The 27,296-nt window shown below is 43.2% G+C and overlaps 3 protein-coding genes across 5 annotated transcripts in view; 1 reads left to right on the top strand and 2 right to left on the bottom strand.

The window, feature by feature from the left end:
* The window catches only part of Mvb12 (multivesicular body subunit 12-like Mvb12), a 29,695-nt gene extending 26,460 nt beyond the window's left edge, over window positions 1–3,235 (bottom strand). Inside the window, exons 1-3 of one of the 3 annotated variants that reach the window (XM_065437629.1) lie at window positions 3,118–3,235; window positions 2,167–2,284; window positions 1,988–2,086 (exon numbers count right to left, since the gene is read on the bottom strand). In XM_065437629.1, coding sequence (XP_065293701.1) covers window positions 1,988–2,086; window positions 2,167–2,265 — 198 coding nt within the window. In that variant the 5' untranslated portion in view covers window positions 2,266–2,284; window positions 3,118–3,235. The other 2 variants (XM_065437614.1, XM_065437623.2) reach the window with 2 other exon arrangements.
* A 28-nt stretch (window positions 3,236–3,263) lies between these two features.
* Sec22 (vesicle-trafficking protein SEC22) lies at window positions 3,264–25,944 on the top strand. The gene is made up of 5 exons (XM_065437641.2): window positions 3,264–3,475; window positions 3,883–3,995; window positions 8,589–8,749; window positions 8,845–8,991; window positions 25,555–25,944. Exons 1-5 carry the CDS (start codon window positions 3,401–3,403, stop codon window positions 25,701–25,703), a joined length of 645 nt encoding a protein of 214 aa, XP_065293713.1. The 5' UTR covers window positions 3,264–3,400; the 3' UTR covers window positions 25,704–25,944.
* LOC135906278 (putative helicase MOV-10) overlaps window positions 25,942–27,296 on the bottom strand; it is a 57,410-nt gene continuing 56,055 nt past the window's right edge. The window contains exon 18 of the mRNA XM_065437602.2: window positions 25,942–26,125. Within this exon, the coding sequence (XP_065293674.1) occupies window positions 26,040–26,125 (86 nt within the window). The 3' untranslated portion in view covers window positions 25,942–26,039. The remainder of the gene's footprint in view (window positions 26,126–27,296) is intronic.

Raw genomic sequence — 27,296 nt, 5'->3', positions numbered from 1 at the left:
CCCAGAAAGGCGTTCGTCCCGGGTTCAAATCCTAGACCAGGATTAATTTTTCCTCAACTGAGAAACTTTCTTTCTGAGAAACCTGCATGGTTTACCTCTGTAGCTTTCTGCTACATTCGGGTGGACGAGAATTTAATCTTTCACAAAAAGTCCTCCACCTTGCGGGAATCCACAGAACTAATTTGCCATCTTCTGTGCAAGCGCCAGCTGCAACTGTACAAAAATATTCTTCCTTAATTGACGATGAGAGGTGGAAAAAGATTTCACTAAGTCTCAGTAACAGCTCTGAGCCCTTGCTATTTCTGCAAAGACCCATTGCGGTAGCTTAGTGGCTATGGCATTGTGCTGCTAAGCACGAAGTTGCGGGTTCGATTGCAGCCACATTTCAATGAAGGCGAAATGCAAAATGTCCTCTGTACTGTGCATTGGATGCACGTTAAAGAACCCCAGGTGGTCAAAATTAATCCAGTCCTGCACTATAGTATGCGTCATCATCATATCATGTTTTTGGCATGTAAAACCCAAGAATTAAGTTATTTGTCCTGCAGAGAGTGTTGGAGGTTCTTCCTCCCCAAAACAATTTGTGACACAGCAAGCGTTTGGCTGAAAACCAATGCTGCATTCTGTACTTACTATCGCTCTCAGTGATGCTAATTTCAATGTGCACTGATTTTCTAAGAAAGCCGAACTGAATTCTAAAAAATAATGGCACCTTGCCCATCAGCATTATTTTCTAAGTTCGTTTCATTTCATCTCATTTTCATTAGTTCTAAGTTCTAAAGCTGCATATTTGTTCGCAAGCACCAGTCTGAATTGGTCTGCTTTTACCCTTACTGCGTCTAGGTTGGCCTGTTTCTTTCTGACCACTTTTACTCTTTCTCTCTTCAAATTGAGGTGAATCCTAGACCTCACTAACCTATGGTCACTGCACTTTACCTAACACTTCAACATCCTTCACTACGCTGGGATAGGCAGAAACTATAAAACCTTTTTCACTTCTTGTTTCACCATTATGACTTTTCCAGGTCCACTTTCTTTTGCTACGCTTCCTGAAGAAGGTGTTCATTATTCACAGCCTATTCCTTTCTACCAGCATCTCTCCCTAGCATTCCTAGAATTGACGCCGTAGTTGCCAATTGCTTGTTCACCAGCCTGCCTTTTCCCCACTTTTGCATTGAAGTTGCCCATTACTACAATATACTGAGTTTGCACTTTTCTCATCGCTAATTCAACATCTCCATAAAACTGATCTACTTCATCATCATCATGACTGGATGTTGGAGCGTTGGCTTGTATTGCCTTTAACTATACCTCTTATTAAGTTTGATTACGGCTATTGCTACCTTCTCATTAATGCTGTAGAATTTGTGAATGTTGCCCGCTGTGTCCTTATTGATTAGGAATCCTGCCCCGTTTTGTCATTTATCTGGAAGTCCTTTATAGCATAGGACGTTGCCATTAGTCAGCCCTGTATAAGCCTCACCAGTTCTTCTAATCTCACTAAGGTTAATGATATCACAAACGATGCCTGATAGTTCTTCAGAGTCCTGCTAAGCTAGCCTCACTCGACAGAGTTTGAGTGTTAAAGGTAGCCAGGGTCAGTACACCTCCTTTACAACTACATTATGATTACATTGCACCTCCAGTCACTATGGTCTGACTAGTCTGACTGAAAGTCATTTCACAAGCCTAAGGAGTAAACCAACGAACAGTGAAATTCGGTTTTCTGCTACTACCAAGTCACCGCACTTGAATGGAAAAGCTGTATGTGATCTCACACGAAATAAATTTTGAATGTACACAAAAACGTTATGCGGTTGCATGCACAGGAAATTAAATAACTGCCAGACTGCTATCGCCCTCGCAACTATGACAGTGACACTATTTTCGCAGTACGAAAGATCTACACGAAACTAGACGATTAAGTGTGTGACTGCCTTAATTTTATGAATAACGTTTGGCAGAAAAACGTTTAGAGACAACATACGTGGGCCTTCGAGTAGCAGATGTATCGAGTAATACGGCGGCCGAAGAAACGGTCCTTCCAGAGGTCGGCGTCAGTGTCTTGGTCAAACGTTTTGTCCACCTGCAATGCGAGAGTTCGTTAGCATAAACAGAATAATGGAACACGCCGCACGTTGACAGACTAACAAAAGGTCACTATACCACATGATATCCAGGAGGGCAATTCTGTGGATCTTCGATTACACAGACGTCGGTTATCGGTAAGTCATCAGGTAGCACTTTCAGGAGGTCCTGCATCATTTTCTAAGGCGGCATTCGGCTGAAACAAACAATACAGGATTGTTGTAGAATATAAAATATTTTAGCCCCATTAATCCGAAAGAGGAACAGTTAGGTTAGTGTGCACTACCAAACACATACGCGCATAATTACTGGTGGTAACGAAAACAAATTTGAAATGATTCATGACCTGAGGAAACGATACTCAATCCCAGACATCGAATGTGTCATGACAACGCACTCCAACTTTGCAATGCGGGGAAAAAAAGGAACAGTAGGCCGCACACATGAAGCAAATAAGTATGTATACGTTATGAACACACAGTAGGGCATGAATAACTAGTGTATTCTCACGTGGTGATGATGCTGCGGAGCGCGAAGGGCAAACACCGCTCACAACAAAATGTTTACATCTCAAGCAGTTCACTACAAGTCCCCATGATCTCCGCCTGCTAAACAGTCTATCACACACACACAAGCGAAAACAAACAGTGCCTTTAAAGAAAACGCTGCTGATTTATTACGACTTGATTGCAATAAAAATATGGCTTGCAAGTATTATACGCTCATTTTATTTCAAAGTTATCATTCCATCTAATTATATGCACGTAACAAATTGCACACTTTGGCTCGCTTTGTTACAGTTTCGATTTTTCCGTTTTCTCGCCCTCTAAAAAAATATTGCATGACTCATCTTTGAAAAAAAAATCAATTTAAACAATTCGCACAAACGAGAAAAACATGAACGGATGAAGTTGCATAACAAGTCTATTTTCCTCGCAGTCAGAAAAACACAAAATTTGAAATGCGCTGTCTGGTCACGCCTCAAATTCATCCTTACACCAATGCTTAATTTTTGCCAAAACCATATACCTAAACTCATAGAGTTGTGGAAGCTTTCTAGTGCCACGACGTGTCTAGTACACTGTACTGTTAAGTACTGTACCGAAACTCGACGAATGTTTCGGCCGTCCATTTTCTTGCATTTTTCACGAGTCTGGCCACAATGGTGACACGTCATCTGTTCATCTACGGGCGCGTCACCGCGTCACTGCCGGCACAGTAGAAATGACCCTCCCGTAACTAAACTTTCCTGGTATTGTACTAAGGCTATTCTCATTTTACGTGATTCGTGGAACCTGCATACCGCTTCAACATGGTGCTTATGACGATGATTGCCAGAGTAGCTGACGGGTTGCCTTTGTCAGCTTCTGTACAAGATGACCAGCAGGTATGTGCATGTCGATTCAGCTATAGCCGGAAAGCATTATTTTACTGGTATATTTTCATGTGTCACGTTAGCACTTATATTTGACGCAGACGTAATGCTCTTAACTGAATTGGCTGTCCTTGGTATGCAGTTTATTGCTCCTGAGAGTTTCCTTTCTCATATGGCACATTCCTAACTTGGGGTTTGGTGAATAAAAAAGAAGAGGGAGAAAAAGAATCGCAGATATAACATACGCGATTCCATAGGTAAAAGTAGTATGAATAGATTATGAATAGATTAGTAACAATGTTTCACCGTGCGTTTAGTTTAAAGTTGCTCTCTGCGCCGCTGCTCGGTGTGACCATTTACAGTGACCCATCTGTCTGTGCACCTGATTGCTGTGTGTCACTTTTTACTTTGCTTTCCAGCAACTTGGCGTAGGGAACACGGAATACCAGAACCAAGCAAAGATGTTATTCAAGAAGCTAAATAATCAATCATTTTCGCGATCCACCATTGAAACAGGACCTTACAACTTTCAGTGAGTGGTTTCCACTGGCTTCCGTGTTGATTGTCAGTTGGCAAAATTCAGTTGCCATCACAAGAACCCAGCGTCGTAATCGCAGGAATGCGAGTTCAAAGCTTTGGTTTAATTCGGTGATTGCCGTGGTTATTTAATCTTGTGTAGCTACTGGTCAAATTAGGCAGTTATCTTGGCGTGACAATAAAGTGTCTTTTTTTTTTCTCATATGCTCTCCTAAAGTTGTGTGCCACCATGTCCAATGTGTTTGATGACTGCATGTGCACCAAGTTGTGAAACTAACAATTGTAATTTGAATGTTGAGTATTTGTGTTCAACTGAGGTGCACCCATTTATGTTCACCATTCATTCTGAATATGAACTATTCCTATGTACAAGTAAACAACCAAACTGAATACATCAGAGACCACTAGTCTATCATTTACTAATAAGAAACCGTGAATGTTTGTGTATGGTTGACAATGCCGTCATCAGAAAATGTAAGCCATGTCAAGTATTGTTGGGTCAGTTATAGGGAACATAAATCGGGAGCCTCATGTTTATGCTGTCAGTAATAAAGCTAGAAGAAAGCTGACTTTTTCACGAAAAAGTTTCAAAACAAAGAACCTCCTGAAGTTAGAATGTGGAAATATAATCAGGGCTGCGTAATCCAGCATTAAGATTTAACATAACAGAGTGGGGGTGTAGGCCAGTTGGTTATTCATGATTTTGGGAAGTTGCTGCAAAAAAAAAAAAAGACATTGGACTTGAAGAAAAGGACCACACGAAGCAGTACGGACAACTGATCAGTTGTCAGCACCGCTTTGTGTTGTCACTTTCTTCAAGTGTCTTTTTTTTTTTTTGCTGTAGCTTCCTCTGAGGCATTATAATATCCAGAAGTACTATATCCACATTCCATCCTCCATTGGAACTGAGTACCCGCTGGTGGAGTAAATTGTAGCTCTCTAGGTGCACTTACCAACAGCACTTTCAATTTAGAATTTATCTTGTGGTGATTTCACACTGTGTCCTTTTTGTGTGTTCATATAACCACTTTCTTCTCCGTTTCTGAAAATTGCACCACTTGTTGATGCTATTTTTATTGTGTGCTGTTGAATGAGTACATTTCGACTTTTGTGTATGGACAAATGTCTAAGTGAGTAGTGTCCTTGTTCATCAATGGGTTCATCAATTGCAGTCATAATTTGTAGTTTAACTCAAAGTAATCTTTGGTTTAATTTTATAATTCTTATTTTTATGATCATTCATGCCTTTCAAAAGCACTGATGAAAATAATGATATTTAAAACATGTTGCATACATCTTGAAACACTTCTGATTGGGCCTGTGCTGCAAGTTTGAATAATGCACAAATTATTTTACTAAAATGAAAGATAGATGGCTGGGTGTTCGCTCTTATGGTCAGTATGTTGTCATGTAGTCGGAATACATTCTTTACTCGTCTTGCGCAGTGTTTTGTATCAAGCAAAATTTTCAAGTGGCTGGATAGGTGGTTCTTAAGCATTCTATACATAGAATAGTTGTTTTCCTATCTGATGTTCCTGTAGAGTTTTTTTGCATGGAGTTCAATTTGTACACTTAACAAAATGCACTGAAGAATTGAACAATTCCTAATCTGTTCTGGAGTTGTATGCTCTTTATGATTCTCAAAATGCAAGAAATGTAAAACAAAAAAAATTAAATGGACATAATTAATTGGTGCCTGGAAGGATTATGTTCATTGATTATTACTTATATCTGATTAATAAGGTCATTAATTTTTTTTCTCAGTGCTGTAGCAATGTCTTTGAGGTGCTTTGTATTATTTAATGTTGTGTATCATTCTATTTGTACATTCTTTTGCAAGGGCCCATAGCAGGGCTGCTGTACTTGGAATATGCAGCCTGCTTATTCTGGCCAAGCTGGTTTTCTTTTTTCTCTGTCCTTGTAGCATTCTACAATATACATTAGCATATCAATCAAATGTTTTCCCAAGAAGTCTCTCTTGCAAACTGCGGGACAAATCTTGTTGATAATTGGGTTTATTGGCACAAGGGAGGACAGATGTAAATGTAACTTGGATGTTTAGTGCGAGATTTTAGAGAGTGACTTAATGAATAAAAATGTTGCTCAGCCAATTGGTCTGCTGTGTAGGGAAAGCATAGTGCAAACTGTGACATTCACATAGGAAAAAAACACTGTGATGAGTGTGGACTTTCAGAAAACTGCTTGTCACAGGATTCCGAAGTACACATTGTGATTTGTCATTGAAGTAATGTCTCAAGTAGCCCAACTTTCGTGGCCGAATATCTGCCACCTGCCACGAGGCATAAGATAATTTACTTTTGCAGGTATCACTTTGGTGAGGTATGCTGATAACAGTAACAATGTGTTTCGGAGTGTTGCATAAGATGTTTCTCGTAAACTGCTGGCTTGACTGCACATAAATCTGTCTTTGAAGCCCATTGTGTCTGATACTGTGCATGATGGCATTGCATGTACACCCTTGCAATTTTTTAACAATAACGCGCGAGCACCGACCACACGACGTGTCAGTGGCCTTGCAGCGGTGAGGGGCACTCCTGAAGCAAACAGTGCAGCAGTACACATTAGAACTAGAGTTCGCCTTGCACGACCGCACGTAAAGTTGCCAATCCCGCCGTCCCTGGCCACTACAAGGCCGTGGACACGCCTTACCGTCGACGCTCGCGTGCTATTGCTAAAAAATTGCAAGGGTGTACAATTTGTCTAACAATTGTCTAACAATGTACACAGTGCTTGGCTAGTCTGTTCATACTTCGAAATTTGTAATGCACTATCAAAGCTGACACTGCAAGAAAGGAGAGAGGAAAGCTGTTTCCTGTCTTCATTGCTGTTATGTTACCTTTGTTAGTGTTAAAATTTTTAAGTTCACCTCCATGCCAGCTTATTTCTAAAGACAGCTTAGTAATACCCCTAATTACCCCTAGGTGGAGCAGTGAGAGTACTCAGACTCTCTACTCTATACACTTTAGTATTGCTTCGTCATTCCACAATGTCTGTATTATCCAATTGTACATCCACGGAGCATACTTACATGTGCTTACTTGCTTATCTTGTAATTAATTTTTTGCATCCAGCTAATGTCTCGGCAACTTAAACATAGCTTTCTTTCATGCTCTTTTGCTCTGCTTGCCTCCTCTTTTCCTCATGCCTTCAATAAGTGCTCTCTCTCCTTTCTAAATTTGAACACTGCTGTGTGAACAAAGCAGGAATATCTCGAAACTGGTGTCATACTGAGAATTTGTTCCAAGTGGATGTATACACTTGGTGAACTTGCCAGCTACAGTTAGTAAATTGCAACATGTGCTGTAAATTATTAGGTAAAGCTTAGTGAAATATTGTGAATTTGTCAGTTGTGCACTTCAATTCCTCGCACAAGTAACATTCGATTCTTCAAGTAATCTGTATAGCAATAAGAGGGGAAAAAACAACACGCACAAAATACCCGTTATGTGTTCTCAATTTGTACTTGCACTCCTTGAATGCCAGTGTGGGCAGCGCATGTGAAAATATAGTGTGCACCATTTACCTTGGGCATGCTGTAATCGGCAAAACTTTTTTTGCAGCTACCATGTTTATGGACACTTGCTGAAGATAACCCTTGAAAAAAAAAAAATTGTTCCTACAGCATCGAGACATTTGTATCAGCCTTTGTTTTCACTTTTCCATGTGTTTCAGCAGCATGCGCACATACAAGCATGTATCTTGGTAATGGCAGGATACGTTGGCGCAGTGTACACTAAAAGGATGTCCACTCATGTTGTTTCTGCTGCAGTCCATTGTTTCATTGTGCAAAATTGTTCACAGACATTTTACCCTAATAAAATTATTGCTGAAATGCCTAAGGAAGTGATCAATTAAAACTTATTCGTATTGTGTTTCTGCATACTTATGCTTGTTTGCTTGCGTCATAGGTTGTTAGGTTTAGTCAGGGGGTTTCATCCACAACCATATACAACACAATCGCAATGTGCTTGCCATTTTATTGTGTTCTGAAGTAAAATTATGAATATGAGTGCATAGCCATAGGTTGCAGATTTAGTTTTCAGAGCCTCCCCTGGAAAATTGCATGCGTGAGGTGAGTGAGGGCACTTGGTCTATCTTCAGCTCAGTGGTTAGCTTTTTAGGAGCACACATGATATATGTTCAAGGCGTATATTTAGGCATGCTTTAGCGATTTTTTCTGATTCGTACCATGCAATGTCTGGAAGAAACGTGCCTGTGGTTCTTTCAGTAGGTTCAGCCCACCATGCTTGCGACATTTCTCAGTGTTTGTTTAGGACTGCTATAGCACCTTGTTCTTATTTTAATATTCATGAGCTTTTTTGAAGCGCTAAACAGACAGTGTTTCATTGTAGTCTTTTTTTTTTTTCTTTCGTGCTCATTTTGCTGCCTAAATTTACCGAATCTTTTTCCCCCCTGAATTGTATGTGAAACAATCTGCTTTATTATTGGCATTGTGTTATCGACAAATGTTAGACATGTCACGGTGGAACTATGTTTTGCAGTGTTTTGGTTAAAAAATAGTAGATCACTTATACCAGCTTACATGCTTCTTTCTTTTCCTTTTAAGCTACATGATTGAGAATGGAGTGTGCTATTTAGTACTCACAGAGAAGTCTTTTTCGAAGAGGCTTGCATTTTCTTTCCTTGAAGATCTGCAAAATGAGTTCAACTCTCAGTACGGCTCCAGGGTCAATTCTGTGAACAGGCCATACAGCTTCATTGAGTTCGGTAAGCAGTCACATGAATACTCATTCATTCATATGATTATTAGTGCTTGGCAATAAGAATGAGTGCATAATGGAAAGCTTCTTCATTGCTTTCAGATACCTACATTCAGAAGGCAAAAAAGGCATTTATGGATTCTAGAGCAAGAAGAAATTTGAGTAGTCTAAATTCTGAACTTCAAGATGTCCAGAGAATTATGGTGCAGAACATTGATGATGTGTTGCAAAGAGGATCAGTGATTTCAGGTACCCACTCCATCAGTTTCTTCTATTGAAACGTGCTTGTCTCGTGTGCTTTGCAGTCAACATTATGCGTTGATATTGCTATTGGTGCTCTGAAATACCACAATAGACCTTGACTTTGCACTTTCAAAAGCACCATGTCATGCATGCTTTTATTCATTAAACTTAATAAATTGTTAGAGTTGTCCACGTTATAAGAAACGTAGTAACATATCCTGCAACATGTGTGCTGAGAGTGAGAGTAGCATAAAATAACCTCCCCAGTTGCGGCAACATTCAATTAGTTTGGAAATTTCATGCAAAAAGTGAAGTTATGCGCCGAATCATAGCATTAGTAGCTTATAAATATTTTATTCGTTTGAATAGCGAATTATATTTTAAGGTATTGGATTTGCTGTTAAGAATGAACTTGTAGTATTCTGTTTATAAAACATTACTGAAATAATTTTTCATAATTGTTTGAATGTGTGTAAAAAGTTGATGGAGTAGGAAATGGTATGTAAACAGCTGTCCATATATAGTATTGGCTGATGAGCTTTGTCAAAAAAGAGTAATGCATGTGTCCTCACTAAAAATTTGCAGGCCAATGTGAGAATATTTTTATCTTACATATTTTTTCATAACTTCAGTTATTTATAAAATATTGTTCTTCAAGGGACACTAAAGAGCAACACTATATCAGTTTATACTGGTGTAGTTTTTTAAGAACTTTTTCAAATTACTTAGGTGGAAAGTGATTGTTGCTGTAGAAAGCGAAGGCCAAACAAAATTCTTTTTTTTTATTCTGCCTTATAACCTCAGTTTTCCAGCATTGCATCATGGATTTTAAAGCATTTTTTTTTGTATTTGAGCCAATTTGGCACACAAATAGTTGTTGAAACTTGCTGCACTCCAGCTCACAGACTCCGTGCAGTCTCAAAGACTCCATGCAATGCAATCAAAGCTAGGAGCATTGCCTAGGGTTGCCTGCCCTCCCGAATTCAGTAGGACAGTCCAGACCATGGTGGAACATTAGACAGGTGTCTCAATGGCTCTGTCTGTCTGCAGAGCAAGCGGATTACAATTCCGTTCAGGCTTCTTTCCTTTGCCGGCAGGAGCGCTGCAGTGTTGGGGTCATCATTTTCTGTTGTCTGTTAGTGGCGTCAGGCCCTGCGCTGACGTATTTTGCAGCAAAAGGGCATGATAACGGATGATGCTACTTCATTTGTAGCGCTACTAGCTCTTGCGTATTATGTATATTATGTATACGGATACGAAAGGCGCGGACAAAAAGAGAGAAGAGAACGAAGAGTTTGAGAGGCCGGGCTGCGCTACGACCACGCTACGATCATCATCCATCGCCTGTAAATAAAACCATTTCTTCGCAACTCTTCGTAACAGTTGTGGTGGAGGTGCGGGGTAATCGACACCCGAAGACGGACACTGAAGTAGAAGTTCTTCGACGGAGCCGTCGCCTTGCTGGACTCCCACCGAATCTACCGGAGTCGAATATGTCCCATGACGCAGAAGAACAACGGCCCATTCCAACAGCTGCGGCGACAAGTTCCGTTCTACAACTGAGAGATGTGCGTCCCTTCGCTGGAAGATCAGACGAAGATGTCGAGGAATGGCTCATCCATTATCACCGGGTGAGTGCCGCCAACAAGTGGAACAGCGCTTCTCAGCTTTCGAACGTCATGTTCTTTCTAACGGATATGGCGTTGTTGTGGTTCGACAACCACGAGGAAACGTTCACAACATGGGGAAGATTTGTTTCAGAAATCAAAGAGCGATTCGGCGGCACCCGCTGTGGTTGCTCAGTGGCTATGGTGTTAGGCTGCTGAGCACGAGGTCGCGGGATCGAATCCTGGCCACGGCGGCCGCATTTCGATGGGGGCGAAATGCGAAAACACCCGTGTACTTAGATTTAGGTGCACGTTAAAGAACCCCAGGTGGTCAAAATTTCCGGAGTCCCCCACTACGGCGTGCCTCATAATCAGAAAGTGGTTTTGTCACGTAAAACCCCATATATTATTATTATTATTCAGCGACTCCGCGACGAAAAAGAAAAGGGCAGAGCAGACGCTACTGCAACGTGCGCAAGTGCCAGGCGAAACCTGCACGACCTACATTGAAGCGGTAATAAAACTGTGTAAGATGGTAGACTGGAATGTCTGAGGAAGACAAAGTCGGGCACATCCTGAAAGGAATTGCCGAAGACGTTTATAATTTCCTCATCACAAAGGACAACCTGGCTTCCGTCGCTGACATCATTCGGCACTGTCGTACTTTCGAGCAACTAAAGAGCATCACGCCGAAGTTTGGCAGGCTAGCCAGTGTGACCACAGTTGCAAGCGTGGACAGCAACCAGCCCCTCGATCTGGCATCAACGATACGACAAATAGTTCGGGAAGAGCTCAGCCTGCACGCACAAGTGACACATCCAGGCACTCATAGCTTCCGCCTACCACCAGATTTCGAGCCAAACGTGGCATCCTTCTCCCCGTATCCTGCGGCGAGGGACACTGAGGATTATGAACTCGCGCCCCGACAGCAGCCACGTCTCTACGACAAAGGCCCTACTTTCGACGCTTGGCCACAACGAGAGCAGCCGCGTTTTTACCCCCGCGGCCCTGTGACTTCTGTCAGGCCGCGACAAGAACAGCACCGACCCTACTACCACGACGCGACTTATGAGCAATATAACGGATTTCAGCGAGCAGCAGAGACACGTTATCCACATGACAACGAACTTTCTCGCCGCCGGCACCAGCCTAGCATTCGTTTCGAGGAAGATGCTGTGAACCGCGACCCTCCCATGTGCTACAACTGCGGTTCCACAGGCCATATAGCTCGTTACTGTCGCCACGGCCGTCAATCACGAAGGACACCACCGATGTTCTCGCCACCCAGAACCCGTACTTCATATGACTTGTGGACGACCGATTCCCTTCCAATGGGCCACTTCTCACACGCGACCAGACGCAGCGATTCGCCAGCTTCTGAGCGGAGTTTGACGCCACCAAGTAACCGTCCCCGTCGCTCTCCGTCCCCTCGGCGCCGTCCTTCGTCACCTCCGCCGGGAAACTAGCATCCGCAGCCAATGGAGGTGTGGTCGCCGGACGGTCTTTGCAAGAAATACCTCTGCCTGTTGTGATGTTCAAAAACAAAGTGAATGTCTCGATTGACGGTATACCGACCATGGCGTTAGTTGATACTGGGGCGACTGTGTCTGTGATGAGCCTCGCTTTCAAAAATCGTCTAGGCCACAAAGTTATGTTTTCTTGGAACGACGGTATTACCTTTCGTGGAGTAGGCGGCGAGTGGCTTCAACCCCTTGGTGTTTGTGCTGCGAGTGTTTTGTTGGCTGGGAAAGTGTTCGTGTCGGAATTCCTTGTTCTTTCTCGTTGTTCGCACGATGTTATTCTTGGTATAGATTTTCTTGAACAGTGCGGCGCTTCCGTGGACTGTGGTTGTGGTGAAATATCATTCAACAAGTTATTTTTTATCAGCACAGTCTGAACAAAGCTTGGGTGGTGAAGAAAGGGACACAGACACTCTCAGTGTTCTTGATGAAGTGATTGCACCATCGTGGTGCCTGATGCCCATTCGTGTTTCGGCAACTACTGTGGATGCTGATTGTGTTGACCTTGTAGTTAGGCCTCTCCACATAAACTGTGCTAAAAAAGATATACTTGTGCCCTGCTCTGTCGTGTGCATGACGAAGGGAGTCATCACATTGTGAGCGCTGAACTGTTCCGCCACGCCGGTTGTCCTTTCTCGCGGTATGAAAATCGCTCCCTTCGATAAAACCACATGTAGCTCAATAGCGGCACTAACTACAGACGTTTCTACAGCTTGCTCTCCTTGCGATAATCGCCATTCTGAAGAGCTAATGCTCGGCATGATCAGCAAATCTCTCGGCACATCGGAACGGCAAGCACTGGTACAGGTCCTTGCCAGACATGAGGCTGCATTCGACTTCACGCATGGAGATGCACCCCTTCATTTACTGTCGTCCCGCGCTTGTCACAGAATAGATACCGGCCCGACACACCACATCCGCCAGAAGCCCTACCGAGTGTCATCGTCTGAGCGCAAAGTTATTGCAGAGCAAGTCAAGGAGATGATGAACAAAGGTGTCCTTCAATAGTCGTGTAGTCCATGGGCAGCCCCAGTAATCGTGGTGCGAAAAAAAGATGGCTTCTGGAGATTCTGCGTGGACTACAGACATCTAAACGCAGTGATGAAGAAGGATGTATATCCACTACCGCGAATCGATGACGTCATTGATTGCTTACACGCTGCTTCTTACTTCTCAACACTTGATTTGCGAACGGGGTATTGGCAAATACCTATGGACCCTGCCGACAAGGAAAAGACCGCTTTTGTGACTCCTATTCGAATTTAATGTTATGCCTTTTGGCCTTTGCAATGCTCCTGCCACCTTTGAAAGATTCATGGACACAGTACTACGTGGTCTAAAGTGGGAGATATGCATGTGTTACCTCGATGATGTTGTAATCTTTGGCTGCACATTTGAAGAACATAACGAACGGCTCAGCCTCGTTCTCGACTGCATTGAGAAAGCTGGACTGGTTCTAAACTCAAAAAAGTGTCGGTTCGGCGAATGTCAAACACTGGTCCTGGGACACTTAGTCGACAAGGATGGCGTCAGACCCGATCCTCGTAAGATTGAAGCGGTGAGCTCCTTCAAGCCACCGCAGTCAACACGAGAACTCCGCTCATTCATTGGTCTATGTTCGTATTTTCGTCGTTTTGTTCCCCGGTTTGCCGACATCGTTTACCCGTTGACAAGTATTTTGCGACAAAATGCATCCTTCAATTGGACACCAGAGTGTGACGCATCATTCTCTCAACTGAAGTTTATACTAACGTCAGCACCCCTCTTGCGTCACTTCGACCCATCTTGCCCGACTGAAGTTCACACTGATGCTAGTGGAATCGGGATAGGAGCGGTGCTTGTACAACGTCACAGGGGCGCCGAACATGTCATATGCCAGCCGTTGCCTGAGCGAATCTGAACGCAGTTATACAGTTACGGAACAGGAATGCCTGGCAGCCGTTTTCGCCATACAAAAGTTTCGGTGTTATCTTTACGGTAGACCATTCAAGATTATCACCGACCACCATTCTTTATGCTGGCTGGTCGGTTTGCGTGATCCCTCTGGTCGCCTCGCACGTTGGGCGCTGCGCCTCCAGGAATACGACTTTGTGGTATCTTACAAGAGTGGCCGTCGTCACGCTGACGCAGACTGCCTCTCTCGGATTCCTCTTGCGACTACCGACTGCGATGCTGAGAATTTTGACGACTGTCTCGCTGCTGTTACTTCTACATTCCCTGACGCGGCAGACTTTCAGCGAGAACAACGGAATGATGTTACGCTCGATCTGATTTTTGTCGCCGCCCGTACTTCTAAAGGCAGCGGTCGCTTTACTGTCCGTGATAAATTGCTCTTCAAAACTAATTACTCCGGTCATGGAGCACGTTTTCTGCTTGTTGTCCCCAAGAGTCCCCGCTCCGCCGACGAACGCTGCACCGCACCCAGGAGTGCTTTTAGTGGCCCAAGATGTACGAAACAACCAAGCGTTATGTCGCTAGTTGCGAAACGTGCCAACGTCGCAAGCGACCGACCACCGCAGCCCCGGTTCCTCTTCGGCCATTGACACCGCCCAGTACGCCGTTCGAGCAAGTAGGCATTGACCTTTTGGGTCCATTCCCGTTATTTAACAACAAGAACCATTGGATAATTGTCTGCGTAGACCATCTTACACGGTATGCAGAAACTGCAGCCATACAGCCTTCTACCGCTGCTTGCGTGGCGGTCTTTCTGCTGCGTTCCGTGGTCCTTCGTCATGGACCAGCATGTGTCATCATCAGCGACTGTGGTCGCCAGTTCACTGCTGATGCCATTGAAGAGTTACTTCGTTTGTGCACTTCACAGTTCCGTCATTCCACACCGTATCATCCACAGAACAGTGGCCTCGTTGAAAGCACGAACAGAACGCTGCCCAACATGCTTGCCATGTACGTCTCCTTCAATCATAAGAACTGGGATGATGTGCTTCCATTCATCACTTACACATACAACACGGCGGCGAAACCCGAAACCACGAACGACAGCCCATTTCATCTCTTGTATGCAAGGTTACCGCGAAGCCCTCTGGACACTTTCTTACCCTTCGTACTGCACAGTGACGACTCTGTATCAAAGACTTTGTGTCTCGCCGAAGAAGCCCGTCGAATAGCTCGTCTTCGTACTCTGGCCTCGCAAAGTCGTTCGAAAGAGCGATACGACGACCGTCACGTACAAGTATTGTTGGAAAAAGGTGACTTGGTTCTTCTTTGGACACCACAACGCAAGCGTGGATTGTGCCAAAAGTTCTTGTCACAATATTCAGGTCCATTTGTAGTCGTAGACCGCCTGAGCCAACTCACTTGCGTAATAGCTCGCCTCCTGTGCAATGGTCGGCGATCAAGCAGAACTCAGCTGACTCATATTGCTCGCCTGAAGCCTTTCTACCCTGCTTGTGCATCCTGACTCGCCCCACGGGCTTCGTCTGCTTGCGGGGAAATGTAACGGATACGAAAGGCGCGGACAAAAAGAGTAAAGAGAAGACGAAGAGAACGAAGAGTTTGAGAGGCCGGGCTGCGCTACGACCACGCCACGATCATCATCCATCACCTGTAAATAAAACCATTTCTTTACAACTCTTCGTAACAGTATTAATGCTACTTGTGATGTTTGCGAAGAAAGATTGAATATGTAACTAGAAACCACCTACCGAACTCCCTCTTTGATCTTAATCTGCAATGCAGTCAGCCATCATTGTACAACGTCTTAGTTGTTCTGCAGCAAGTTTTCCACCTGTGCTTGTCAAGATGTGCTTGTGTTGCGTCTCAGGTTAAAATTGCTGCACCATAGCCTCCATGCGGGCAGTGATAGAGGTGTACTGAGCTGTGCGGGCAATCGATACCGTGCGCACATTTTGGTTTAGATGTGGGTAGCAGCAATGTGTGTGGTTGGCATGCATGCTAACGCTGGACATCACTGCACTTAGCAAGCTGTGGTTTCTTGCCGTATGAGCACAACTTGAAGAACTTTGCACTTGTGCTTTTCCTGACTATTGCTTTTTTTCTACTTAATAGTCTATAATCCATGCAGACTTCCTTTTTATAAGGTCTGACAGCTTATTTGCACATTCTTCTCTTTTTCTTTCTGTTGCATTGCCACAAACAGAAAAGCAGTTTCATTTTTGTCTTGGTTCTGGTTCTGTTGTGAACCCTAATCATTCACAGTACCTCTAGCTATATTGGTAGCCATGCAAATGCTAGCCACTTAGCCTTGTTAACTACTGCACCTTTCTTGTTGTGTGTACACGGTCGTCCACTTCCAATTGGAACACGGCTCCAGCCGGCCGGCGAGGCCGGCGCTCCGCGGAGCGCCGCTCCTGTGCGCCGGGGGAACTAACGCGCCGACGCACTGGCAGCCACAGGCCTGGCCTCAGCCGCCAGCACACACTAGTGCAGACGCGCTGTAGCAGACGACGCGGCTGCGGCCACGCTTGTCGCCGCCAGTGCGCCGGCGCGTTAGTTACCCGGCGCCCACGAGCGGCGCTCCGCGGAGCGCCGGCCTCGCCGGCCGCCCGGAGCCGTGTTCAAATTGGAAGTGGACGACCGTGTACATTGTGACACGGGGCACTATTACGTAAAACTATTCCAAACGTTTCTATTCCAATTCTGCAATCAGCTCTCCGCGATTGGTCAAAAACTTTTTTGAACCACCCCCACTTCACCTGTCCGTCACGCGACGTCGCGAAAACTGCGATAGCTTCCCATCTGATATGACGTGTGCACACTGATTATGCATGATTTGACCGAACAATAGAAAAATAGTTATTTCTGATTCGACGCCTTTTCGCCTTTAGCCCTCGGCTGTTGGTCAGAAGTTTTTGAGCTGCACCGTCAAAAGTTTTTCGGCTGCACCCACTTTACCTGCCTGTCACTCGACGTCACAAAACCGCAAAAACTCGCCGCGTCAAAGTGACATGTATGTGTTAAATATGCATTAACATGTCGAACACACTGAGCCGCAGGCTGCCCCGTTCCTAAAAGGAATAAAAAATGGCTGCCACTGAAGCTCACAAAATATGTTATTCCTTTGGAGAACAGCCTTAAAAGGTCGATTCTTAAAGGTCACTGGGAGTCATTGCTCAAAACCAAAGTCCAAGTTAATCTCTATCTGCTTGGCTGAACTTGTTTACAAGGAGGGTGAGCTGGAAAACAAGGTAACCCAGTGAACGCTACGACACTGCATGAATATGAGAACCAAACAGCTCAGCTATATGAAAATGGAGACTAAATGAAGTCCGTGAGTTTTTCCTATTTCTAAGCGACTCGTACGATGCAAATTATTAGCATTATTTTTTGAAGACTTGTATAAATTTCTTGAAAATCATTTTACCCGAATCACAAGTTGAATGAATAACCAAATACATTTGTGAGGGACTATATTCTTTGCCTAAATGTAACACATTATCGTGGACATTTGTATAGCATGTGCAGTCTAGAATGCCTTTATAACGAAGTGTTTGGGGCCTCCGAAATCATTCGTTGTAAAGGTTGTGCACCACACACCTCATAATAGAATCTGAAGAGAATTATTCCTTCGTTATACAGGTCATTTCGTTGTTGAGATGCTCAACTGTATTAGAAGCAGCTATTGAAGATTTAATGAACTGTCCAAACATCTCTGCGCAGTATAGTTATGCCAAAAGAAATTGTACTTGCTGTAATCGATTTTGAATGACGGAATTGCATATTCTTACCCACCCCCGGCTTCCACAACACACCCTCTACTTTCCCCACTGTGTGGAGTTGGTGAGATGGAGTACAGGTTGGGTCTTTGGTTTGTTTGGGTGGCAAGGTAGTTTGTCTTTACTGATAAGCCATTGACTAGACTTAATTAGATGCTTTCAAAATCAATAACATCACAGTAAACTGGTGTGGCAACTTCAGGGCATCGCTGCCACCTGCCCTTCGTTATTAAGCCTTTTCTAGATTAAGAAGCTTCCTCTCACGATAAGTGACCATTTTGCAATTGGAGAAGCACAATTTATTGATACTCCTTAGATTAATACATATTACCCTTTAGTGTCCCTTTAATAGAACACTTGCATGGTGGAAGAAACCTGTGTAAATATTTCTATTAACACTTTTGTACTTTCAGCTAATGTTATGATTTGCGCCCTATTGCAAGAAGTAAGAGGCGAGTTACCATTTGCTGACAATGGCCAACTGGCCTTTGCTACTCTGCGATATGGTGTACATGCAAGATTGAATTTGAGAGATGTGATTAGACCGCTGTGATTGGTTATTAAGTGTAGGGGGAAAAAAAGAAACATGATTATGCATAATGAAGGATGTTATGGCTATACAGTAAGCAAAGACTATTGACAGCCATGAAAGTAGTATGCGTATTATCAAAACACTGGAAATGTGCAATGCGAGTTTTTTCCCATCTGGGATTACAATATTAGTACAGTAAACTCTTGAGTTTTACAAACTTTGGTTTGACGAACATTTTAGAATAAACTTTTGGAAAATCCTTGGCGGTTTTCTTATGCATTCTATGCAAAGACATCTTTCAGTTAAACAAATTTCCGAATAGTAAAAATTTCAGTTGAACGAACCTCATCAGTGGACCTGGGCTCATTTTTACAAGCAGTTCAACGAAGTTTTGTGCTCTGCAGCGCTGGCATAGCCAATGCCCACCGCCCCTAAATTGTCGCTCCAGTGGCGGCTATGTGCAGTGTGGCAGTGAGCTCATTACCTGTGCTGAACTATCAGATCTGGAAATAGTTTCCAGTGTTCATCGTGAAGAAGAATGCGACGAGGAAGATGCAATGACAGAGGCAGATTCAAATCATGTGATTCTAGCCGAGGTTGTAGGAGGCCTTGGAATGTTGCAAGATTTCATGTCTCAGCAACAAGCTGTGCCAGAATAAATGCATAAAAACATAGACTCTCTGGACAGCTTTCTTACTTCTTGCACTTTGAGAACACTAGTGCAAATGAAAATTATATTTTCTTTTCAAAAGAAAATACTGCGTATATATCGATGTACATAACTCCATAAATTGAATTTCACAATTTTGATTCAATGCCTGCTGTGCGCTATGCTGTTCCATGTTCTAGTGAATATTCAGTTTAGTGAACTATTTCCTTGGGTCCCTTAAAGTTCACTCAAATGAGAGTTCACTGTACTTACTTTCCGAGCATATATTTGAAGTTTTTCACGTCAAACGGTCGCCTTATGATGCTCTAGAGAATCTTGACCCCCAAATTTATCTGTATGACATGGCCGAGTTGCCTAAACATTGCAACTAGAAAAACAACAGGTACAATGTACAGTAAAACCCCTCTATTACACCTCTCACAGGGCCATGGGCGAAAAGAAAAAAATAATGTAGCACCCAGGAAACATATTACATGATCATGCTGCTAAAATCGAGCAAACATGTTGGTAAATATTAAAACAAGGACACTATGCATGGTTCAGCCTCTAAACGATTTATAGTTGCAAACAGCTACTTCGGACTTGACAGGGACTGCCTAAAGCTGTAGGGCTCTTTAAAAAGTGCAGTACATAAGAGCTATACTATGGCACCACTTCTGTTTTTTTGCTGCACAGCACTTCACTGCACTAGCTTATTTGGAGCTTCTTGCAACTGGTGGCATCTGCTTCATTTCTTGTTTTATGGAGAGGCAGTGATGTTTGCATGCAGTGAATCGCTGCACCAGCAGGTGAAAACATAGTCGGGAAATTCACTCTCCAGCGTGTTTAAGGCAACTTTATGTTGTTGTTTTTTCCGCCTTGTCAGAGAAATGGTTGTTTTGTATTTTTCCCTGTTACCTATCATGTGTGAGGTAGTTGAATTTGCAGAAGAATGCAAAGTCATTTTAAATAAGAGGAAATATTGGAACAAAAACAAAACTGTACCCTACAGTCCAGAAAGCTGCTGCTCATGATGGCAGTGGTGACATCAACAGTCACGCTTTGGGAATCATTGTTAGTAGTAACATCTTGAGGCAGCATGTCCAGCCACAGAAAATTCTAACTGTTCCTACACTGCATGGCTTTTCTTGGCATAAAAGTTCAAAGATGAGGTTACATTGCTGCCAAAGCCTTTCTGCCAGCAAATAAGTTGTACTTCTTACGCTGATGTCATGGACAACATGCGCAGGTGGCTAGTGGAAATCATCTGTTAAAAAGCATGAACAATGAGTCTGCATGGCAACTTTAAAACTTATCTTGTGGAGAAACTATGCAGTTCTGTTATGGCTTTTGGCACTCATGATAAAAGTGCCAATGAACAATACGAAATTCATCATTAAGGTCCTTACAACCCAAAAAATTGCTAGTTTCCCTTTCAGTTGGCACCAAAAATACCAAGTCAAGCTGAAATTACTGCAGATGCCAAATACTATGCATAGTTTTAACAATTGATGCCACACTAGGTTGGGTTTCTTAGTGCAACATGCCAACAAAGTTGATACAGTAGCTCGCAGCCCAGCACTCACACTTTACTATTAGTGGCTAAGCCCCCATAGGGATTTGCCAGTGCTGAGCCTTGCATTTCAGTACTGGTGGTGCACATAAGCATGTATATCAGTTTCTTTATCCACAATAATCGCATCACCATGATGCCAGTCTCAACAGGTCTACTAGCCTTCTCAGCTCAATAATTTAATAATTTTTATTTCCTTCAAGACCCCCGAGGGGCTACGAAAACAAGGGGCAGGTTTGTACAGAAGCTATAATTGTCACAGTGATTTAATGTGAAAGATTGTCATGCTTTGCAAGAAGTTTGATGGGCAGGTGATGGTAGCGACGTTGTGGGAAAGGCCGTTCCAGTATTTGGCTGCTCTGAGGAAAAATTAAGTAGAAAATGTTTTAGTATGGTCATGTGGGCGAGTAACTTGTAGTATATGGCCAGTGTGATTATGTATGACACATGATTAAGTGGAGAGGAAAAGAACCTATGAAAGAGAGTTGAAACGTGTCGACAAAAAGACAAAGGTGATAAGTTACACTCAGCTTTCAGGGATGAAACCTTGATCTAGTGGCACGATTTTGAATGGATCCAAGGATGTTTGTGAAACCTTTGGGGGGTTCCAGATATGGGATGCATACTCTTAAATTTGGCTAAAGATTGCTAAGCAAATGGTTTCACATGTTTCGGAGCATTACATAAATAACATTTTAGGAAACCCAATGTTTTTGTAGCTGATGTGATGTTAGCAGCATGCGCATTCCAAAACAGATCGTAGGATGAGGCAACTCCAAGGTATTTAGAAGTAGTTACTGATTCAACAGGTATGCTAGCAATGTTGTAAGAGAAATGGTTTATGACTGCAAGTGAAGGAAATAAGTGTGCATGTATTAGGTTTCAAGGACATTAGCCAGTCATTGCACCATTGTAGGATGTGGTCAACGTCTTCCAGTATTATTTGGTCAGATGGGCTAGTAGCGGTTCATCAAATAAGTCGGCAGACATGCAGATATTTGAAGACATGTGCAGGTGGTTAAAGGGACACTAAAGGCAAATACTAAGTCGACGTGGACTGTTTAAATACCATTCCAGAAACCTCGCAATGCTTGTTTTGGGCCAAAAAAAGACTTAGTTTACGAGAAAATTGTATCTGAAGAGTCCGAATACCTTTTTCGAAATTCAAATCTCCCGCCACCCAACCGGGGCAGCAGTGACATTGTATACGCCATCACCGTCCTTTGCTGCTGTTGGTGAATAAAAGGCGCCCGACAGATGGCGGCACCGAGCCAAAACAGAGCTGTGGATTCGCCGCTGTAGCTGCTTCTTGGCCAAGTGGCGTAGACCGTTTGGGCATCCCGCGACATCACATTTAAGTTGAATTCTCTGCTACTTGCAGTTTGTGGCAGTTTCGCAGGACTATGCGATCAGTATACTACCGAAATACGAAAGCCTGGGCGACGCAGAGTCGAGTAAAAACGAAACCTTTAGACCGCCCGCGTCAACGGTAATTTCAACGAGTTCCTTTTTCTGAACGTGAAATGGAACTGGACAAGTAGCATTTTATTTCATCATATAATACAATACGATGTTTCTTTGCAACGAGTGGTTGAGTACTAGTGACAGGATAACTGAGGAGTGCTTTCATCATCGGGCAAGTGCTTGAATGTCCCGGGGGAGTCTCTAATCATGTCCTGCATTTACCTCTATTTCGATTATTAAGGCTCTGTTCGCTATAATATTGACGCCTTAGAGATTCCCGAGCGCTAATCTATCACTTTAGCTTAACTTGGTATTTACCTTTAGTGTCCCTTTAATGTATAATCAGAGTCCGTCCATTTTTTTTTTTTTTTCTGGTCACGAAACTGCCGCCTCAGTTTCATGTAGAGCCAGCGCCCGCCGCTAGAGGCGCAACCGTGCATGAGAGGGCATGCGAACGCTGCTACCGCTGTGGTTGTGTGTGGGGCAGCCTCGGTATTCTAGCTTTCTCAACTTCTTCAACCGTCGCTTTAGTTTCACGCAACTATTTTTAACATTGAATATGCTTAAATTACTACCTGAGCGCGTCTTCTGCCATGACATGAGCGCTCGGGAAGAAAAAGAAGCTGCTCATAACATGGAGCTTGCGGCGGTCTCAGACCAAAAAAAAAAAAGAAAAAAAGAAATCTGGCATTTTAAGAGCCAAAACCACTACACGATTATGAGGCACGCCGTAGTGGGGGACTCAAAATTAATTCTGACCTCCTGGGATCCTTTAAAATGCACCTAAATTTAAATAAACGGGTGTTTTGCATTTTGCCCCCGTCAAAATGCGTCCGCTGTACATGGCCGGGCGGTCTCTGTCCAGATTTCTTCATCATCGTCGTTCGCCTCAACACTTCGGTGGGCTCCGCTTTTTAATATTTGCTTGAAATGAAACACCGTGCATTGGCAACAAAGCGCCAGTGGTCCCACTTATCACCAGATGCAGACATGGGCTGTTGCACCCCCGCTTACCTGTAAGTAAGCGCCAACTCTCCGCTGCGCATAGCGCCAGATTGTTCGCCGAGCACAGCTGTTCACTTTCTGTTAAACTGTGGCAGAGGACTCTGACTGTGGGCAGTATCTTATAAGGAGATCCAAAGAATGAAATTGTTATTGCAAAGGACTGCTACTGTAGAATACTTAATGACAAAGAAAAAGAAATTGAGCTGCTCCTTGCGCTTAAGATTTCTCTGCAAAGCGATGCCATTTCTGTACGAGAGTTAGGTAGGATTAATGCAAGACAAACTTCGCTACTAAATGTCTTCGGTGCGGCTTTTACCAACGGATTAAGGCGAACGTGAAGTGTTAGGACCTGCACAGTTGAAACTAGCTGTATTGTAATTAGGCACTTGCCTTAGCAAGCAGTCGTTTGGAAGCGTCAGTAAGCCTAGCACTTATTCACGCTGCTCGTGGTTTCGATGCACAAACGACGAGACTAGGTACTTTGATTCCTAATGCGCAACTATTTACAATATGTTAAAATGCTGCAATCACCGGTCCTGATATTCTTACCATGGTCGAAAACTTTATAATTCGATTAAGAAAAGAAATAAAACGTGTTGGTGCAAAAACAACATACAAGCACGATCATTTATTCATCATGTAAAATAAGCGGAGCGAAATACAGACAGCACAGAGGCGTCCGGTCACGAATGGTCCACCATTCACAATGCAAGAAGTTTGTTAAAAGCATAACACTGATACATTAAGCATAAAGAAATAACATCAAATGTGATAGATATGCATTGGGGGGCAGGAAACAAACACCAGCAAACGAATGGCAATAAATACAGAATGCATCATCGATTGTTTCTATAAACAAGAAAGTGTAAAGCATAAGCATTTCATAACACATGGCTAAACAACTCTCGAACGAACACAAGTAGCCACATCACAGATACAGCAATTTTTTTAAATGGCTTGTTAGAGATACCACCATTCTACTTCAGCTGTTACTTGCAACACGTGTTTGGCATCGTTGTCCCACCCCGCCACTTCAACTAAGGATCCCAGCACTCGAAAAATAGCGCAGCACATGCACAGAACGCACTTGTTCACTCATCTCGCCTCGCGCTGCGCACGCGTTTTGATACGCTAACGATGCCCTCTGTGGCACAGTGGCGCCGCCTCGCGGCACCTTTGGGCAGCATATGAACTTCTCCCATAGCGTGACGGCGGAGTTTCGTGACCAGAAAAACATGGAAGGACTCTCGTATAATATAGCCTTGATGTACATATGGTCAAACTGGAAGCAGGCTAGACAAGTGGTTGTTTGTGAGTGGTTAGTCAGAAATTTCTTATTGTTCCAAGTTTTCAAGAATTCCAAGTTTAAGAAATATAATTTGAGCATTATGCATTTGAGTAGTACTCAAAAGCTTAACGAAGTCAAGGAATATGGAAACTGTTTGTATGCTACTGTTAGGTTCGCATAAAGGTCATGAAGATGACCAGCTGGATCTCGCAAGGAGAGACCGCTATGAAACCCATGCTGGGAACAGTGAAAGAAACTGCAAATCAAGGAAATTCGTTATGCAAGAATAAATGACCTGAAAGAATGATCTGCAAGAATAAATGACCACTACGGCGTGCCTCATAATCAGAAACTGGTTTTGGCACGTAAAACCCCATAAGCTAATTTTTTTTTGGTCAGGGAGAGTTCTGGTTACCGAATTAGATGACTATGGGCTTGAAATTGCAGACTTATTGATCAAAACTGTCTTCTGCTGAAATAACCTGCAAAGTTATGAAAATAGTCTTCGAGCTCATCTTGACTTGGTGTTTGACATACATTGTTTAAGGCGACACAGACCACTGCCCAGGGTTATTACCCAAAACTTTTGAGGTGAACATATGATCATGAGCAGTGGGTGGAAAATTTATATTCCATACTTGCAAACTCAAATTTTCTGTAATGTTTATGATTTTGAGCTTTTTCTGTGATTTTACGGATGTTTCATCAAGTCTTGCTTGGTGTTGTCTGCCGAATTTCAAAGCTCACAGGTTGGCAGGTACAATACCCAATTATATTTCACATCATCAGTACTTGACAATGTTGATAAGCAGCAGTCATTGTGTGCCTATGCTAAACTGTCTGCCAGGACATTTGACAATGTGATGTGAAGCAGAAGCAGTGGTAGTAACATCTTGAAATGCTGTGCTCAAACTGGCAGGAGTGTCGCTATCTTAATGAAGCCAATATGAGCTTTTTCCTGCCAAAAAGACATGCATCACAAGAATGAGTCTAGTACATCCTGGTTAGAACACTGGCACAAATTATCAGCAGTGCTGCTGTTCATGCATATACTGGATGAAAACTAATTACTAAGTTGCATAAACCATTCGTTTCAAAGGGTGTGGAAGTTATGGAGAAAGTGAACATTAAGGACAGTCCTGACAAAATTACAATTTAGGAGTGCCCTGTGGTCAAAGCGAGGCCTCCCCTGTGTAGTGTGTGGCTTAATATTCTTTTTTTTCTTTTTTTCTGCACAGAGTTGGACAGTAAGGCCAGCAACCTGTCCCTTCTGTCACAGAAGTACAAGAAGGATGCAAGATATCTAAACTTGCGCTCAACCTATGCAAAAATAGCTGCAGTGTCGGTGGTAATTTTTGTAGCATTCCTGTACTTCTACATCTTCTAGGTACACCAATGCACATAGGTGCTGTGCTTTCTGCACAGAAAGCAAAAAGTGCTTTGTTGGCACACACTCCAGGAAATACTTCCGCATGTATGAGCTGCTGTCATACCTGTATATACTGATTTCTGCCTGTCTTTGTACCGTGCAGGCTTGCAAATAATGTGCAGCAATTTGGCATCTTAGTATGCTAAGACTTTTGTGTGTAACATGACAATTATGTTGCAGTAAAAAATAACACAACTTTCTGACGTCTCTGCTTTATTAAAAACAAGTAAAATTCATTAAAATACAGCAAACTTTCAAAAGGCCAGCTAAAGAAGCTGTTTATCACATATGTCATCACAGTTCCTGCCTCCACCTTGGTTCTTCTTGCAACGTCTTCTGAGATATCACAATCTTGTCACAAGTTTCATCAGGCACTGTTTCTGCAAAGGGTGCACATGTTTCAGGAAACTGCTGCAGTCGTCATGTTAAAGCACGAAAATATTGTACCTGGTTATATGACCTATGACTACAAATTCCAATAACTAAGTGAATGCTATGCAACAGTATGAAGGAACAAAACTTTCTAAAGCCTTTTCATATGCAAATTCTGGCAATGTACTACACTGCACAAATGACACCGAAGCTACGTGTGAAGCTTGTACTCAAGGCAGGGATGTGTGCTTCATTAGAACTTTCAATATGCTATACAGTGTTGCTTACAAGAAACCAAATTGCAACCTTACAGGAAGCCAACAAAAAATTCTTTCATTTCACATGCTGGATTTTTGATTTGTAACATCCATGTTTCATTTGTCCACATATTGTATAATGCAAAAACCAGTATGATTATTCACCTTAGCCTCAAAAAGCTGAGCTTGAATCATGAATGTGGTTTACAAACAAGCACACCAATTTGAACATGCCAAACACAAGGTCTAATATGAGCAGCACTGAATTCCTACTTGTGTTTTCAGGCAAATGCATGCGTGACACCTATTGACGTTGAAAGTTTGTGCTCATATAAGTCATACTGTGTATAGTAAAACCTTGTTAAACTGTAGCCGCGTAAGCAGTAGTGTTGTTTTAAAGTAGTAAAGTAAAATCTCCGACTCAGCAGCCACTGAACATAATGCGTTTTGTACCCGCAATAACTGTATATACCAGCTTACTGCGTATGTATCGGTTGGCACGTAGTGTTTCCACTTTTTGTTGTGCAATCGCAGCAGTGCATCGTCCTCATTGGGCGGCCTGGTAGAACAAGCCTCAGAGATCGGAACAATGGCCTCAAAGTGCCCTATGTGTTTGCGCGTGAAGCCACATCATCATTTCGGCGTCATGCCAGAGAGCATTGAGACTGGTTGTGGCATCGTGCAAGCTAGGACTCGAATCATGCCGAAGCTCGGATAAAAACACCGGGTGCTCAGCATAGAAGAAACATTGGACATCGTTCGTGCTATCGAATGTGGCACAAAGAAATCTGCGCTGACACGCCACAGGGATCTACCGTGGACTACCGTGTGTGGTGGGAAGAAGTTGCTCGGCGGCGCTGCTGCGACTGCGATAAGATGTCGGCTACGAGGTTGCACTTTTCACCATCGTTGCCTCTACAGT

This window comes from Dermacentor albipictus, chromosome 1 (genome assembly GCF_038994185.2).
Source record: "Dermacentor albipictus isolate Rhodes 1998 colony chromosome 1, USDA_Dalb.pri_finalv2, whole genome shotgun sequence".
NCBI lineage: Eukaryota > Metazoa > Arthropoda > Arachnida > Ixodida > Ixodidae > Dermacentor > Dermacentor albipictus.
The sequence above is the reverse complement of the archived record's forward strand: the minus strand, read 5'-3'. Positions and strand labels throughout refer to the sequence as shown.

Excerpts from the sequence above, each read along its gene's own strand:
- Sec22 (XM_065437641.2), top strand. The coding sequence starts at position 3,401 with ATGGTGCTTATGACGATGATTGCCAGAGTAGCTGACGGGTTGCCTTTG. Across the intron at positions 3,476-3,882 it reads CTGTACAAGATGACCAGCAG|CAACTTGGCGTAGGGAACAC; the intron begins GTATGTGCATGT and ends TTTGCTTTCCAG. Across the intron at positions 8,992-25,554 it reads AAGAGGATCAGTGATTTCAG|AGTTGGACAGTAAGGCCAGC; the intron begins GTACCCACTCCA and ends TTTTCTGCACAG.